This window comes from Hemitrygon akajei, chromosome 17 (genome assembly GCF_048418815.1).
Source record: "Hemitrygon akajei chromosome 17, sHemAka1.3, whole genome shotgun sequence".
Lineage (NCBI taxonomy): Eukaryota > Metazoa > Chordata > Chondrichthyes > Myliobatiformes > Dasyatidae > Hemitrygon > Hemitrygon akajei.
In genome coordinates this window covers 86359284-86374229 of record NC_133140.1, presented here as the reverse complement: position 1 = coordinate 86374229, position 14946 = coordinate 86359284, and the positions used below count along the sequence as shown (strand labels likewise).

General features: G+C 49.7%; 1 protein-coding gene across 2 annotated transcripts in view; it reads left to right on the top strand.

Annotated features, from left to right (window-relative positions):
* The first annotated feature begins 1410 nt into the window (after positions 1-1410).
* Positions 1411-14946, top strand: part of wtip (WT1 interacting protein) — a 54366-nt gene continuing 40830 nt past the window's right edge. For both annotated transcript variants that reach the window (XR_012101953.1, XM_073070473.1), the window contains exon 1: positions 1411-3301. Coding sequence is in view for 1 of the 2 variants with exons in the window: in XM_073070473.1 (XP_072926574.1) it covers positions 1903-3301 (1399 nt within the window). In the remaining variant the exon portion in view is untranslated. The remainder of the gene's footprint in view (positions 3302-14946) is intronic.

Genomic DNA, 14946 nt, shown 5'->3' with positions numbered 1-14946 from the left:
TGATTGTTACTCCAGATCCAAGCAGCACAAAAAAACCACAATAAGATAAAGAACACAATGATGATAAAACACTAATAAATATGCAAGATACCTCATATACAGAGATTTGTATGTAAATAAAGTGCTGGTAGGCTGTACGTAAGGTGACTGGAGGGTGTGTCACATCCACACCAGGACCACCAAACAGTGAGGCTGATCAACACCTCCAGCCAACCATCCACTGCTTTATCATTTCCTGTCAGAGTCACTTTGTGTACAGAAACTCCTGTGCCTAGTGTCACTTTATGGACATACAATCAATGTATAAGCTATTTTATATATTTATTGTGTTATTATTATTGTGTCCTCCTTTACACATATACTGGAAATGTCATTAAACAATCTTAAATCTCCTTATCCTTCCATTCATGTGGACAATGTACCCTTGGTTGCAGGCTGTGACCACCCCAAACCTCATTGCTAGGGGCTCCATACACGAGGAGGCATACTGGAGTGAGGGATATCAGCTGGTTGAGTGGTGCCTCAACAACAACCTTGCTCTCAACCCCAGTAAGACCAAAGAATTGACTTTGGACTTCAGAAAGGCTAATTGGAGGGAACACACACCTGTCCTCATCGAGGGATCTGCAGCGGGAAGGGTGAGCAGTTTCAAGTTCCTGGATGTCAACATCTCTGAAGATCCATCCTGGGGCCAATTTATTGATGCAATCACAAAGAAGGTGCAGCAGCAGCAGCTATATTTCATTAGGAGTTTGAGGACACTCACTACAAACGCACTGTGGAGTGCATCACTGAATGGTATGAAGGGACCACTGCATAAGATCAGAGGGCAGCAGAAAGTTATAAATTCAGCCAGCTCCTTTGTGGGCACTAACCTCCCCTCCCAGGCATCCAGAATATCTTTAAAAATTAAACCTCATTCTGAATGCGGGGCGGCGTCCGGTCAGTGTTGGGACAGCCGGGATGAGCATCTGCCCCTTCCCACCCATCCCGTGAGCAAACAGGCTGCTGGACACAAGTCGAGGCTTACTCGTGGGCAGTGTTGAGCTAGGAAGGGGGCGAAGTCCGAAGGGATCAATGCCCAGTGACATCCGCTCCTGGGCCGGCGGCAGTAGCAGCGATTGACCGGGCGATTCGCAGACTCCAGGTCTCGTGTGCTCCCGCAAAGTCTGTGTCCTCAAGCGGTTTCTGAAAGTTGCCCCCATCTCGCTATCTCTCTTCCCCCCGCCCGCCCGGACTCTCTCGCTCACATTGTTTGGCCTCGGAATTAAACACATTCCTGACTGCCTCATCGCTACCCCCTTGGGCTATGACAATGCGCGCATTCCAGAGCCGGTCAAAGAGTGCACGGAGGAGGGGGGAGACAGAGGTGCTGATCCATCCACCTCCTCCCACCCAATAACCCTCCCCTTCTCCTCATACCCAGACCAGAGGGCGGAGGGGCAACAAGGTGACAGACGGGGAGTGGGTGGGGGACGTGACAGGGCTCAAGAGGGAGGGAGGGGCTGTCCCTGCCGTCCGGATATTGTTGCTTTTCTCCGCAGATTGTTGCACGTTCGCTTGGAAGTCACAACTCGCCTCCGCCGTGCGCGCCATTCCGCTCGGTGCTGCGGCCCGGCTCGAACTGAAAAGGGGAGTTTATAAGGGGGAGGAGAAAGAGAAAGAATGTTTGTTTTTTGTAAAATTCAAACGCAAAGAATAAAATGCGGCATGTGGGAGAGAAAGAGAGATGGACGGTCGATGCACGCTTTATAAAATAAATAATGAATTAAAGAACAAAGCGAAGCTGGACGGTGCTCTGCAATTTTCGGAAGATTATGTTTTAAACCCCGGCTTTGCTACTTTTTTCTTGGAGTTTGTCCGCAGTTTCCTAAAGGTTACATTTGATGGACGCTGCAAATTATGTCTAAATACGAGGAAGACGTGGCCGTGCAGGCGACTTTTCTTCAAGACCTTTCCCTGTATGAGGCGCCCAACGATGGTCTGTACGGCGCACGGAGGCTGCTGGGCAGCCCCAGCCTGGAGGAAACAAAGCGGGCCTTCTTGCTACAGATGATCCCGGGGCACCAGCACCACGTCCTGGAGGCGGCGAGCAGGATGAACGGCTCAGCCACCGATCCGCACCTACAAGACCGAAGTCTAGGCACTTCCTGCAAACTCTCCACGGCGCCCAGGGGAGCGAATGGCAGTCGCTGCGGCCCGGAGCCGCAGCTGGCGGGCGAGCCCGACCCGCTGAGCTGTTACTTTAAGGGGCACGGAGCTTCGACAGCTTTCGGTTACAACAACGCCGACAGCCGCAGGTACAGCGGCGGCGGTGGGCTGGTCTACGAGCCAGGCCAGGCGTGCGGTCGGCAGGGAGGTTACGCGGCGTATCCCGGTGCCTGTGCCGCGGCCGGCAGACCTAACAATGTATCAGCCGCCAGGAGCAACAGCGTATCGGCGGGCCGTTGTAATAACGTATCGGCCCCCGGGCAGCCCCAGGACGCGCGTCTCGGCGCCACCAGCCCCCGCTCCAGCCTCGCCTCGTCCTCTTCCTCCAACTCCACTCAAGAGCACGGCAAGCATCCGAGCCCCCGCTCCAGCCTCTACCCGAGCCCCCGCTCCAGCCTGGTGGTGGGAAGCTCGGCCCAGGACAAGTACTCGAGCCCCCGGGCTAGCCTGATCCAGTACGAGGGCGGCGGCGGCGGCGGCGGCGGCCTGAGCTCCCGCTCCAGTTACGCCAGCACAGCGAGCGACACCAGCAAGCACTCGAGCCCCCGCGCCAGCCTCAACGAGGGCGGCGGCAGCAGGCCGAGCAGCAACCGGACCAGCGGCATCAGCATGGGCTACGACCAGAGGCACGTCAGCCCGCGCTCCAGCTACTCCGACTCCCGCTTCGCACAGGCCGACGCCGAGGGTGGCGGACCGGGGCAGGGCCCGAGCGCCCGCAGCAGCATTTCCAGCCAGAGCTCCCGCGGCTCCCTCAGCGCCGCCTACGGCGACCTTCAGCTGCCGTCGCCGCGATCGTCGCTGCTGAGCGCCGGACTCCCGGAGGAAAGTTACCCGGGGCTGGAGAGCCAGCCGGCTTGCGCCGGCGATCCGTGCTGCCAACAGCGGGCTCCGACGGAGGCGGCAGCCGTCACTCTCCACCCGTACGGCTACAGCCCGGGCAAGGGGCCGCCGACGGCGCACAAGGTGCGGCTGCCGTACCAGGTGACGCCGGGCCGGGATAGCGGGCCGAGCCAGGCCGAGAAGCGGCTGGAGGCGCTCACCCGGGAGTTGGAGAAGGAACTGGAGCTGCACGTTAAGAAAGAGTATTTCGGTAAGGTGCCTTGTGCTGGCTCTCTCCTTCTCCCATTGACCGGGTCCCGGAGCTCCCGGAGCCGCTGCCTATACCCATACGTGAACCAGTCGCCGACACCGGGGATACGGAGGGCAGCGCGGTAATTACTCTGCTAACGCTGGATCCTCTGGGCAGCCGGCTTCTTTGGTATAGAGGGGAAGATGTCAGTCACTGTACGACACTTGGCTGCAGTACCGGTGGGGAAATGTCTGTCACTGTATTACACCGGGGTACAGTACCGGTGGGGACGGGTCTGTCACTGTAACACCCGGGTACGGTACCGGTGAGGACGGGTCTGTCACTGTAACACCCGGGGTACAGTACTGGTGGGGACGGGTCTGTCACTGTAACACCCGGGGTACAGTACTGGTGGGGACGGGTCTGTCACTGTAACACCCGGGGTACAGTACTGGTGGGGACGGGTCTGTCACTGTGTAACACCGGGGTACAGTACTGGTGGGGACAGGTCTGTCACTGTGTAACACCCGGGGTACAGTACTGGTGGGGACGGGTCTGTCACTGTAACACCCGGGGTACAGTACTGGTGGGGACGGGTCTGTCACTGTGTAACACCGGGGTACAGTACTGGTGGGGACAGGTCTGTCACTGTGTAACACCCGGGGTACAGTACTGGTGGGGACGGGTCTGTCACTGTGTAACACCCGGATACAGTACCGGTGGGGACGGGTCTGTCACTGTAACACCCGGGGTACAGTACTGGTGGGGACGGGTCTGTCACTGTGTAACACCGGGGTACAGTACTGGTGGGGACAGGTCTGTCACTGTGTAACACCCGGGGTACAGTACTGGTGGGGACGGGTCTGTCACTGTGTAACACCCGGATACAGTACCGGTGGGGACGGGTCTGTCACTGTAACACCCGGGGTACAGTACCGGTGGGGACAGGTCTGTCACTGTGTAACACCCGGGGTACAGTACTGGTGGGGACGGGTCTGTCACTGTGTAACACCCGGATACAGTACCGGTGGGGACGGGTCTGTCACTGTAACACCCGGGGTACAGTACCGGTGGGGACGGGTCTGTCACTGTGTAACACCCGGGGTACAGTACTGGTGGGGACGGGTCTGTCACTGTAACACCCGGGGTACAGTACTGGTGGGGACGGGTCTGTCACTGTGTAACACCGGGGTACGGTACCGGTAGGGACAGGTCTGTCACTGTGTAACACCGGGGTACGGTACCGGTGGGGACAGGTCTGTCACTGTGTGACACCGGGGTACGGTACCGGTGGGGACGGGTCTGTCACTGTGTAACACCCGGGTACAGTACCGGTGGGGACGGGTCTGTCACTGTGTAACACCGGGGTACAGTACCGGTGGGGACGGGTCTGTCACTGTGTAACACCCGGGGTACAGTACTGGTGGGGACGGGTCTGTCACTGTGTAACACCCGGGGTACAGTACTGGTGGGGACGGGTCTGTCACTGTGTAACACCCGGGGTACAGTACTGGTGGGGACGGGTCTGTCACTGTGTAACACCGGGGTACAGTACTGGTGGGGACGGGTCTGTCACTGTGTAACACCCGGGGTACAGTACTGGTGGGGACGGGTCTGTCACTGTGTAACACCCGGATACAGTACCGGTGGGGACGGGTCTGTCACTGTAACACCCGGGGTACAGTACCGGTGGGGACGGGTCTGTCACTGTGTAACACCCGGGGTACAGTACTGGTGGGGACGGGTCTGTCACTGTGTAACACCGGGGTACGGTACCGGTAGGGACAGGTCTGTCACTGTGTAACACCGGGGTATGGTACCGGTGGGGACGGGTCTGTCACTGTGTAACACCCGGGGTACGGTACCGGTGGGGACGGGTCTGTCACTGTAATACCCGGGTACAGAAATGGTGGGGACGGGTCTGTCACTGTAACACCCGGGGTACAGTACCGGTAGGGACAGGTCTGTCACTGTAACACCCGGGGTACAGTACCGGTAGGGACGGGTCTGTCACTGTAACACCCGGGGTACAGTACTGGTGGGGACGGGTCTGTCACTGTGTAACACCGGGGTACAGTACCGGTGGGACAGGTCTGTCACTGTAACACCCGGGTACGGTACCGGTAGGGACGGGTCTGTCACTGTAACACCCGGGTACGGTACCGGTAGGGACGGGTCTGTCACTGTAACACCCGGGTACGGTACCGGTAGGGACGGGTCTGTCACTGTAACACCCGGGTACGGTACCGGTAGGGACGGGTCTGTCACTGTAACACCCGGGTACGGTACCGGTAGGGACAGGTCTGTCACTGTAACACCCGGGTACGGTACCGGTAGGGACGGGTCTGTCACTGTAACACCCGGGGTACAGTACTGGTGGGGACGGGTCTGTCACTGTGTAACACCGGGATACAGTACTGGTGGGGACGGGTCTGTCACTGTATGACACCGGGGTACGGTACCGGTAGGGACAGGTCTGTCACTGTGTAACACCGGGGTACGGTACCGGTAGGGACAGGTCTGTCACTGTGTAACACCGGGGTACGGTACCGGTAGGGACAGGTCTGTCACTGTGTAACACCGGGGTACGGTACCGGTGGGGACGGGTCTGTCACTGTGTAACACCGGGGTACGGTACCGGTGGGGACGGGTCTGTCACTGTGTAACACCGGGGTACGGTACCGGTAGGGACAGGTCTGTCACTGTGTAACACCGGGGTACGGTACCGGTAGGGACAGGTCTGTCACTGTGTAACACCGGGGTACGGTACCGGTAGGGACAGGTCTGTCACTGTGTAACACCGGGGTACGGTACCGGTAGGGACAGGTCTGTCACTGTGTAACACCGGGGTACAGTACTGGTGGGGACGGGTCTGTCACTGTGTAACACCGGGATACAGTACTGGTGGGGACGGGTCTGTCACTGTATGACACCGGGGTACGGTACCGGTAGGGACAGGTCTGTCACTGTGTAACACCGGGGTACGGTACCGGTAGGGACAGGTCTGTCACTGTGTAACACCGGGGTACGGTACCGGTAGGGACAGGTCTGTCACTGTGTAACACCGGGGTACGGTACCGGTAGGGACGGGTCTGTCACTGTGTAACACCGGGGTACGGTATCGGTGGGGACGGGTCTGTCACTGTGCGACACCTGGGTACGGTATCGGTGGGACAGGTTTGTGATTTGTAGCAGTTGAGGGGTTCATTGTGTGTTCCCAGCTCAGTTTGTGATGGGGCTGCATTTGACGAAGTGGCCTCAGGAGGGAATACATACCAGTTAGTGGAAACGTGGAGGTGTCAGAGGAGTTGAAGTTTATTGTCATTAATACAGCTAAATGAAACAATGTTCCTCCAGGGCATAGGGCACCCACAAAGCATATCGAAGTCTAAGTGAAGTTTATTATCAGAGTACGTACATGTCACCACAAGCAACTCTGAGATTCTTTTCCTGTGGCATACTTGGCAAATCTGTAGAACAGTAACTGTGAACATCAGAAACTAAACAAACTGCAAATGCAGATAACAGTATTAAATAACAAGAGTCCCTAAATGAGTGTAGTTATCCGTTTGTGTTCAAGAGCCTGATGGTTAGAAACATAGAAAACCTACAGCACGATACAGGCCCTTCGGCCCACAAAGCTGTGCCGTACATATCCTTACCTTAGAACTACCCAGGCTTACCCATTGCACTCTATTTTTCTAAGCATCACATATCCATCCAGGAGTCTCTTAAAATACCCTATCATTTCCGCCTCCATCACCGCTGTTGCCGGCAGCTCATTCCACGCACTCACCACTCTCTGCATTTATTAAAAAAAAACAACCTACCCCTGACATCTCCTCTGTACCTACTTCCAAGTACTATACCCCCTCACGCTAGCCATTTCAGCCCTGGGGAAAAGCCTCTGACTATCAGTAACTGTTCTTGAACCTGGTGGTGTGAGTCCTGAGGCTCTTGTACTTTCTACCTGATGACAGCGGTGAGAGAAGAGCATGGCCTGGGTGGTGAGGATCTTTGAAGGATGCTGCTTTTCTACGGTAACACTTCATGTAGATGTTCTCGATAGTTGGGAGGGCTTTACTCGTGATGTACTGGGCTGAATCCATTCAAAGGCATTGGTGTTCCCATACCAGGCCGCAGTACAACCAGTCAGCACAACTTACGCACTTAGAAAAGTTTGCCGAGATTGTTTGATGACATGCTGAATCTCCACAGACTCCTGAGGAAGTAGATGCGCTGTTGTGCTTTCTTCGCAATTATGTTTATATGATGGGTACAGGACAGCCTCTCTGAGTTAGAGACACCCAGGGATTTAAAGTTACTGGTCCTCTCCACCTCTGATTACTGGCTCATGGACTTCTGGTTTCCCTCTCCTGAAGCCTACAATCAGTTCCTCCGTCTTATTCACGTTGAGTGAGAGGTTGTTATTACACCACTCAGCCAAGTTTTCAGCCTCCCTCCTGATTCGTCACCACCTTTGATACAGCCCACAACAGTTGTGCCATCAGCAAACTTGTACATGGTGTTAGAGCTGGGCTTAAGCTGCAAGTGTGAAGTGAGTAGATCAGGGGGCTAAGCACACATCTCTGCAGTGTTGATGGAGTTGTGGAGGAGGTGTTTTTGCCAATTTGGACTGACTGGGGTCTACAAGTGAGGAAATCCAGGATCCAATTTCACAAGGTGATACTGAGGCCCAGATCTTGAAGTGTACGGTTTAGTTTTGAGAGGAAAAGTGTATCACCCACAGCACATAGAACAGAATATTACCACAAATAAGTTCATGAAGTATATTTCAGAATGCATGTAGTGCCAGCACAGGTAAATGGTAAACAGCTTGCTGTCCTGGTGGCAGGGTATTCGTTAGTCTCTCAGCCTGAGGGAAGAAGCTGTTACCCGGTCTGGCAGTCCCAGTCCTGATACTCCTGTACCTCCTTCCTGATGGTCGTGGGTGAAAGAGATTGCAGTAGGGATCCTCAACAATGCTTCAGTCTCTTCATCTGAGACGTGCTTAGTGCCCCCCTGTCTGGATGGTAATGTGCTGGACAGAGGGCAGTGCAACTGTTCTTCATTGTGAACTTTCTGGTGTCCTCCAATTGGCAAGGTGAAGGTGCTTCCCAACCCTCCCTTAAGAAACAGCATAGCGTAGTGGTTAGTGTAATTATTTGTCACGTCAGCAACTCGACTTCAATTCCTGCTGCTGTCTGTAAGAAGTTTGCACATTCTCCCTGTGAGCACATGGGTTTCCTCCAGGTGCTCTGGTTCCCTCCCACAGTCCAAAGCTGTACGGGTTACGGTTAGTAAGTTGTGGACATGCTATGGGAGCACGCGGCACATCCTTTGATTGTGTTGGTCATTGACACAATTGTATGTTTCAATGTACATGTGACAGTTAACATTAATCTTAATAGTTATCTCCTGACCAGACAGACAGTGGGCAAACTGTTCTGTAAAATATTGTCCCCTTTCTAACCTGCTTGGCCTGTTCTGACTGCAGGCACTGGGATGTATAAACTCTGCTGTCCTTTGGGTGAGGGTTTAACGTGTGCTGCTCTTCCCCACCTGGTGCTGGCGTGAGGTCAGGGAGCATGTTGAGTGTTCATCTGGAGATAAGGGCAGGTGTCGTTCAGCCACATCAGGAGCCCAGCAGGTTAGACTGGCGAGCACCCCTTATCTATGATCAAAATCAGGTTTAAATCACTGGCTTATGTCGGATAATTGTTTTCCTGCAGCAGTACAGCACAAAGAGAAGCAAAAATGAACGTTAGTGTTCGTTGTTCATTCAGAATCAGATAGAAGAGGGGCAAGTGCTAAAGATTATCCCACTGTGGGAAATATCTGAACATCTACCTTGGGGTTCTTTATGTATTCGAATCAAGTTTAATATCACTGTTATTTGTAGTGAAATTTATGGTTTTGTGACAGCAGTATGTTACAATACATAACTTTAAAAATTAATTACATTTAGAAGTGTGTGTATATATATATTTGAGTAGTGATTTTTTTAAAAAAAGGAAAGCAAAGGGAGGTTAGTGTCATGGGTTTATTGTCCATTCAGAAATCTGATGGTCAAGGGGAAGAAACTGTTACTGAAACATTTGAGAGAGAGTCTTCAGGCTGCTGTACCTCTTCCCTGATGGTAGCAATGAGAAGAGGGCATGAAGGGGGTACTTATTGATGAATGCTGCCGTTTTGAGGCATTGTCTTTGGAAGGTGTCCTTGATGGTGACAAGGCTTGTACCCGTGATGGAATTAGCTGAGTTTGCTGGGTTTTTTTTGTTTTTGCTGCTATTATTTATGTTTGAGAAGCATATATTATGTCAGTTTGTATTTTGTAAGTATATTTATTTCAGATAATGCCCAGGAAAAGAGTGAGGTCCATAAGGGATCAAAGACACAATCTATGTGTGGATCCAAGATCAATATTCAAATAAATTTATTATCAACTCTGAGATTAATTTTCTCACAGGAATTTCCAGGATTAAATAGGTACAATAGAATTTATAAAAATAACATACGTAAAGACTGACAAACAACCAGTGTGCAAAAGAAGACAAATTGAGCAAATAATAAAAATAATACTGAGAACATGAGTTGCAGAGGTTGTGGAGTTAGTTCAGTGTGATGAGTGCAGTTATCCATGCTGGTTCAGGAGATTGATGGTTAAAGGGTAATAACTGTTTCTGAAACCAGCGGTGTGGGACCTAAAGACCCCTGTACCTCCTACCCATCGATAGTAGTGAGAGGAGAGCACGGCCTGGGTGGTGGGGGTCTTCTTGTGGCAGGGATTATTGTGAATGCACTCAATAGTGGGGAGAGCCTGAAACGTCGGCTGTTTATTCCCCTCCATAGATGCCGAGTTCCTCGTGTGTGTTGCTGCGGAAAATGTAATGGATGCCTTAGCGGATGGTTGGATAAATCTCCAGGCAAGGGAGGAGATGGTTGGGGTCTGAATGGAGGTGCTAAGATCTTTGCTGCAGGCCACAAGAGGTACTGGGTGATGGCAGGATTTATTCCAGAGAGGCAGCGGGGAAATGCCAGGTAACTACAGGCTTGGTGGTATGGAGATTAATGAAAGAATTATTAATCTACGCTTTGAAAGACTGGAATTAGTAAAGATGGTGAGCGTCAGTTTACTGCAGAAGGGTTGGTCTGGTCACTTCCTTTGGAAAATCCATAATGTGCTAAAAGCAGTAATGTAATCTGCATAGACTTTGGGTAAATTTAAGTCCATAAGATATAGGAGCAGAATTAAGCCATTCGGCCCATTGAGTCTGCCTGCCATTTCATCATGGCTGATCCAATTTTTCTTAGCCCCAGCTTCCTGCTTTTTCCCTGTATCCCTTCATGTCCTCATCAATCATGAACTTATCAACCTTTGCTTTAAATATACCCAATGACTTGGCCTCCATAGCTGCCTATGGCAAAGAATTCCACAGATTCACCACTGTCTGGCTAAACAAATTCCTCTTCATCTCCATTCTAAAAGGATGCCGTTCTATTCTGATTCTGTGCCCTCTGATCTTAGACTGCCGCCATAGGAAACATCCTCTACACAGCCACTCTATCAAGATTTTTCACCTTTCGATAGATTTCAATGAGTCACCTTCATTCTTCTGAATTCTAGTGAATACAGGCCTAGAGCCATCAAGCACTCTTCATTTGACAAACCATTCAATCCTTTCTAAGATAAGGGGCCAAGCTCAAACTTGCTCTCAATACTCCAAGTGGGATATCACAAGTCCTCACCACAGACTCAAACTGCAAATTGACCTTTAGGGAATCCTGCACAAGGACTCACAAGCTCCTTTGTGTCTCAGTTTTTTGTGTTTTCTCTCCATTTAGAAAATAGTCAACCCTTTCATTTTTTTCTACCAAAGTGCATGACCATACACCTCCCAACACTGTACTCCATCTGCCATTTCTTTCCTGTTCTAATCTAAGTGTTTCTGTAGCTTCTCCACTTCCTCAAAGCTACCTGCTCCTCAAGTTTTATCTTCATATTGTCTACAAACTTTGCAACAAAGCCATTAATTCCATCACCCATATCATTGACATATATGACCATAGATATAGGAGTAGAAGTAGGCTATTTGGCCCATCAAGTCTGCTCCACCATTCAATCATGGGCTGATCCAATTCTTCCAGTCATCCCCACTCCCCTGCCTTCACCCCATACCCTTTGATGCCCTGGCTAATCAAGAACCTATCTATCTCTGCCTTAAATACACCCAGTGACTTGGCCTCCATGTAAAAATAATTGGTCCCAGCACAGACCCTTGTGGAACACCACCAGTCACAGGTAGCCCATCAGAAAAGGCTTCCTTTATCCCTGCCAATCAGCCACTGCTTTATCCATGCTAGCATCTGTCCTGTAAATCTATGGGCTCATAGCTTGTTTAGCAGCCTCATGTGTGACACCTTGTCAAAGGCCTTCTGAAAATCTAGTACAAAACATTAACTGATTTTCCTTTGTCTATCCTGCTTGTTATTACTTCAAAGAATTCCAATGTATTTGTCAGACAATATTTTGCCTTGAGGAAACCATGCTGACAATGGCCTATTTTGTCTTGTGCTTCTATGTACCCTGAGATCTCATCTTTAATAATCAACTCCCAACCACCTGTAGTTTTCTTTCTTCTGCCTCTCTTCCCTTCTTGAAGAGTGGAGTGACATTTGCAATTTTCCAGATTTCGGGTAACATTCCAGAATCTAGCGATTCTTGAAAGATCATCACTAATGCCTCTATGATCTCTCCAGCCGCCTTTCAGAACTCTGAGGTGTACGCTGTCCGGTCCAGGTGACTTATCTACCTTCGGACCTTTCAGTTTTCATAGGACCTTCTCTCTAGTGATGGTAACTTCACACACTTCGTGATACCTGGAACCGGAATGGAGGGTCCCTGGACAGGTCGGATAGTAAAAAAAAAAGGAGCACGCAGTTAGACAGGCAGGTGATAGGACATAATTGTTGCTAGCAGGGTTAGTATCAGTGTATTAAGGATGTAGAATCAAAAAGGGTGGCAAATACAGTACTCAAAGTGTTATATCTCAGTGCACGGAGTATCAGAAATAAGGTGAATGATCTTGTTGCACTATTACAGATCGTCAGGTATGATGTTGTGGCCATCACGGAATCTAGCCTGAAGGATGGTTGTGTTCCAAAGTTACACACTGTACCGGAGGGATAGGAAGGTAGGCAGAGGGGGTGGCATGGTAAAGAATGCCATCAAATCAGTAGAAAGATGTGGCATTGGAATATGTTGAGCCCTTGTGGGTTGAGATAAGAAACTACAAGAGTAAAAGGACCCTGTTGGCAGTTTTATACCACCCAACAGTAGCTGGGATATGGACCACAGATTACAATGGGAAATAGAAAAAGTGTGTCAAAAGAACCACTTCGATTGTCATTGGAGATTTCAATGTGCAAGTTGTTTGGAAAAGTCAGGTTGGTAATGGATCCCAAGAGAGTGAGTTTGTTGAATGCCTACAAGATGGCTTTTTAAAGTAGTTTGTCACTGAACTTACTAGGGGATCAGCTATACTTGGGCAGTATAAAGGACCCTTGGGCAGTGATCGCAATATGACTGAGTTCAACTTGAAATTTGATACGGAGAACATAAAGTCAGATGTAGCAGTACTTCAGTGGAGTAAAGGACATTACAGTGGTATGAGAGAGGAGTTGGCCAAAGTAAATTGGAAGGAGATGCTGGCAGGGATGACAGCAGAGCAGCAAGGCATGAGTTTCTGGGAAAAATGAGGAAGGTGCAGGACGTGTGTATTCCAAAAATGACGAAATACCCAAATAGCAAAATAGTACAATTGGCTGACAAGGGAAGGTGAAGCTACTGTAAAAGTATAAGAGAAGGTGTACAACAAAGCAAAAGTTAGCAGGAAGATGAGGATTGGGAAGCTTTTCAGCTCCTACAGAGAACAACTAAATTCATTATGCGGGCAAGATGAAATATGAAGGTAAGCTATCAAACAATACCAAAGGAAGAGAAGTGAGTGCAGTTACTATTACAGGGGAGAAAGTGATCAAAAAGCTGAAAGACCTAAGGGTACTTAAATCGCTCGGACCAGAAGGTCTGCACCCTAGGGTTCTGAAAGGGGTAGTGTTAGAGATTGTTGAGGCATTGGCAATGATCTTTCAAAAATTATTGGGACTCTGGCATGGTTCCAGAGGACTGGAAAATTGCAGATGTCATTCCAACGTTATATTTAAGGAAATTATAGACCAGGGAAAATCTTGCCTGATGACGAACCTATTGGAATACTTTGATATTACAAATAGAATGGATAAAGGGGATGTGGTAGATGTTCTACATTTGGACTTTGACAATGTGCCACACATGAGGCTGTTTAGCAAGTTAAGAGACCATGGTATTGCAGGACAGTTACTGGCATGATTAGAGCATCGGCTGATTGGTAGGAAGCAGCGAATGGGAATAAAAGTGGATCCTTTTCTGGTTGGCTGCCAGTGACTAGTGGTGTTTTGTAGGGCTTGGTGGGACTGCTTTTCGTGCTGTATATAAATGATTTAATTGATGGAATAGATGGCTTTGTTGCCAAGTTTGCAGGTGATAACTTAATATTATTGGCTAGCTTATTTTTTTGTATTCTATCTTTTCCTTAATGACTTTTTTAGTTGCGTTCTGTTCAAAGCTCCAACTTCCCACTAATTTTTGCTCTATTGTATGCCTTCTCTATGGCTTGGCTTGGTCTTCTCTTGTTAGCCAGGGTTGTGACATCTTTCCTTTAGGATACTACATCCTCTTTGGGATGTATCTATCCCCCAAAATCCAGTGCCTTCCAAATTGCTTCCAGAAATTCCAGCCATTGCTGCTCTGCCATCATTCCTGCCACTATTCTTTTCCCAATCAATTCTGGCCAACTCCTCTCTCATGCCTCTGTAATTCCCTTTATTCCACTGTAACACTGATACATCTGACTTTAATCCTTCTCAAATTTCAGGGTGATTTTGATCATATTATCACTTGCCCTCGAGGTGAAAGGTTATTTTACCTTAAGCTCTCTAAATCAATTCTGGTTCATTGCACAACACCTAATCGAAAAAAGAATCCTGTTGTAATTTGTAGGCAATATCCTTGCTATTGTTTGGGAGTCTGTATACAACTCCCATCAGGTCTTTTTACCCTTGCAGCTCCTTAGCTCGATCCACAATGATTCAACAGATTCCAACCTATGTCACTTCCCAACGATTTGATTTCATATTTTACCAACAGAGTAATGCCGCTCCCTTGCTTTTGAAACCATGTGTATCACTAGACATTAAATTCCCAACTATTTCAGCAATGATTCAGGATGCCTGCCACATCATACCTGTGACTGTGCTGAAAGTTCATCTAGCTTATTTCATATACTGCACACAATCACTTACATCCCCTAAAATCCTGTATTCGCCCTTTTTGATTTTGTCGCACCATGCTCAACCTTTTGATTTCTAACTTTGAAATCTGCATCCACAATTGCTCCAATAACTGTTCTGGCAGTCCCCCTGAAACTCTATAGTTTAAAACCCTACTGTGCAGCTTTAACAAACCTTCCCACGAGGATATTAGTCCCCCTCCCGTTCAGGTGCAAACTGTCCCTCCTACACAACCTTTTAGCCACGTATTAAGCTGTATAATTTCCTAGCTCTGGCCA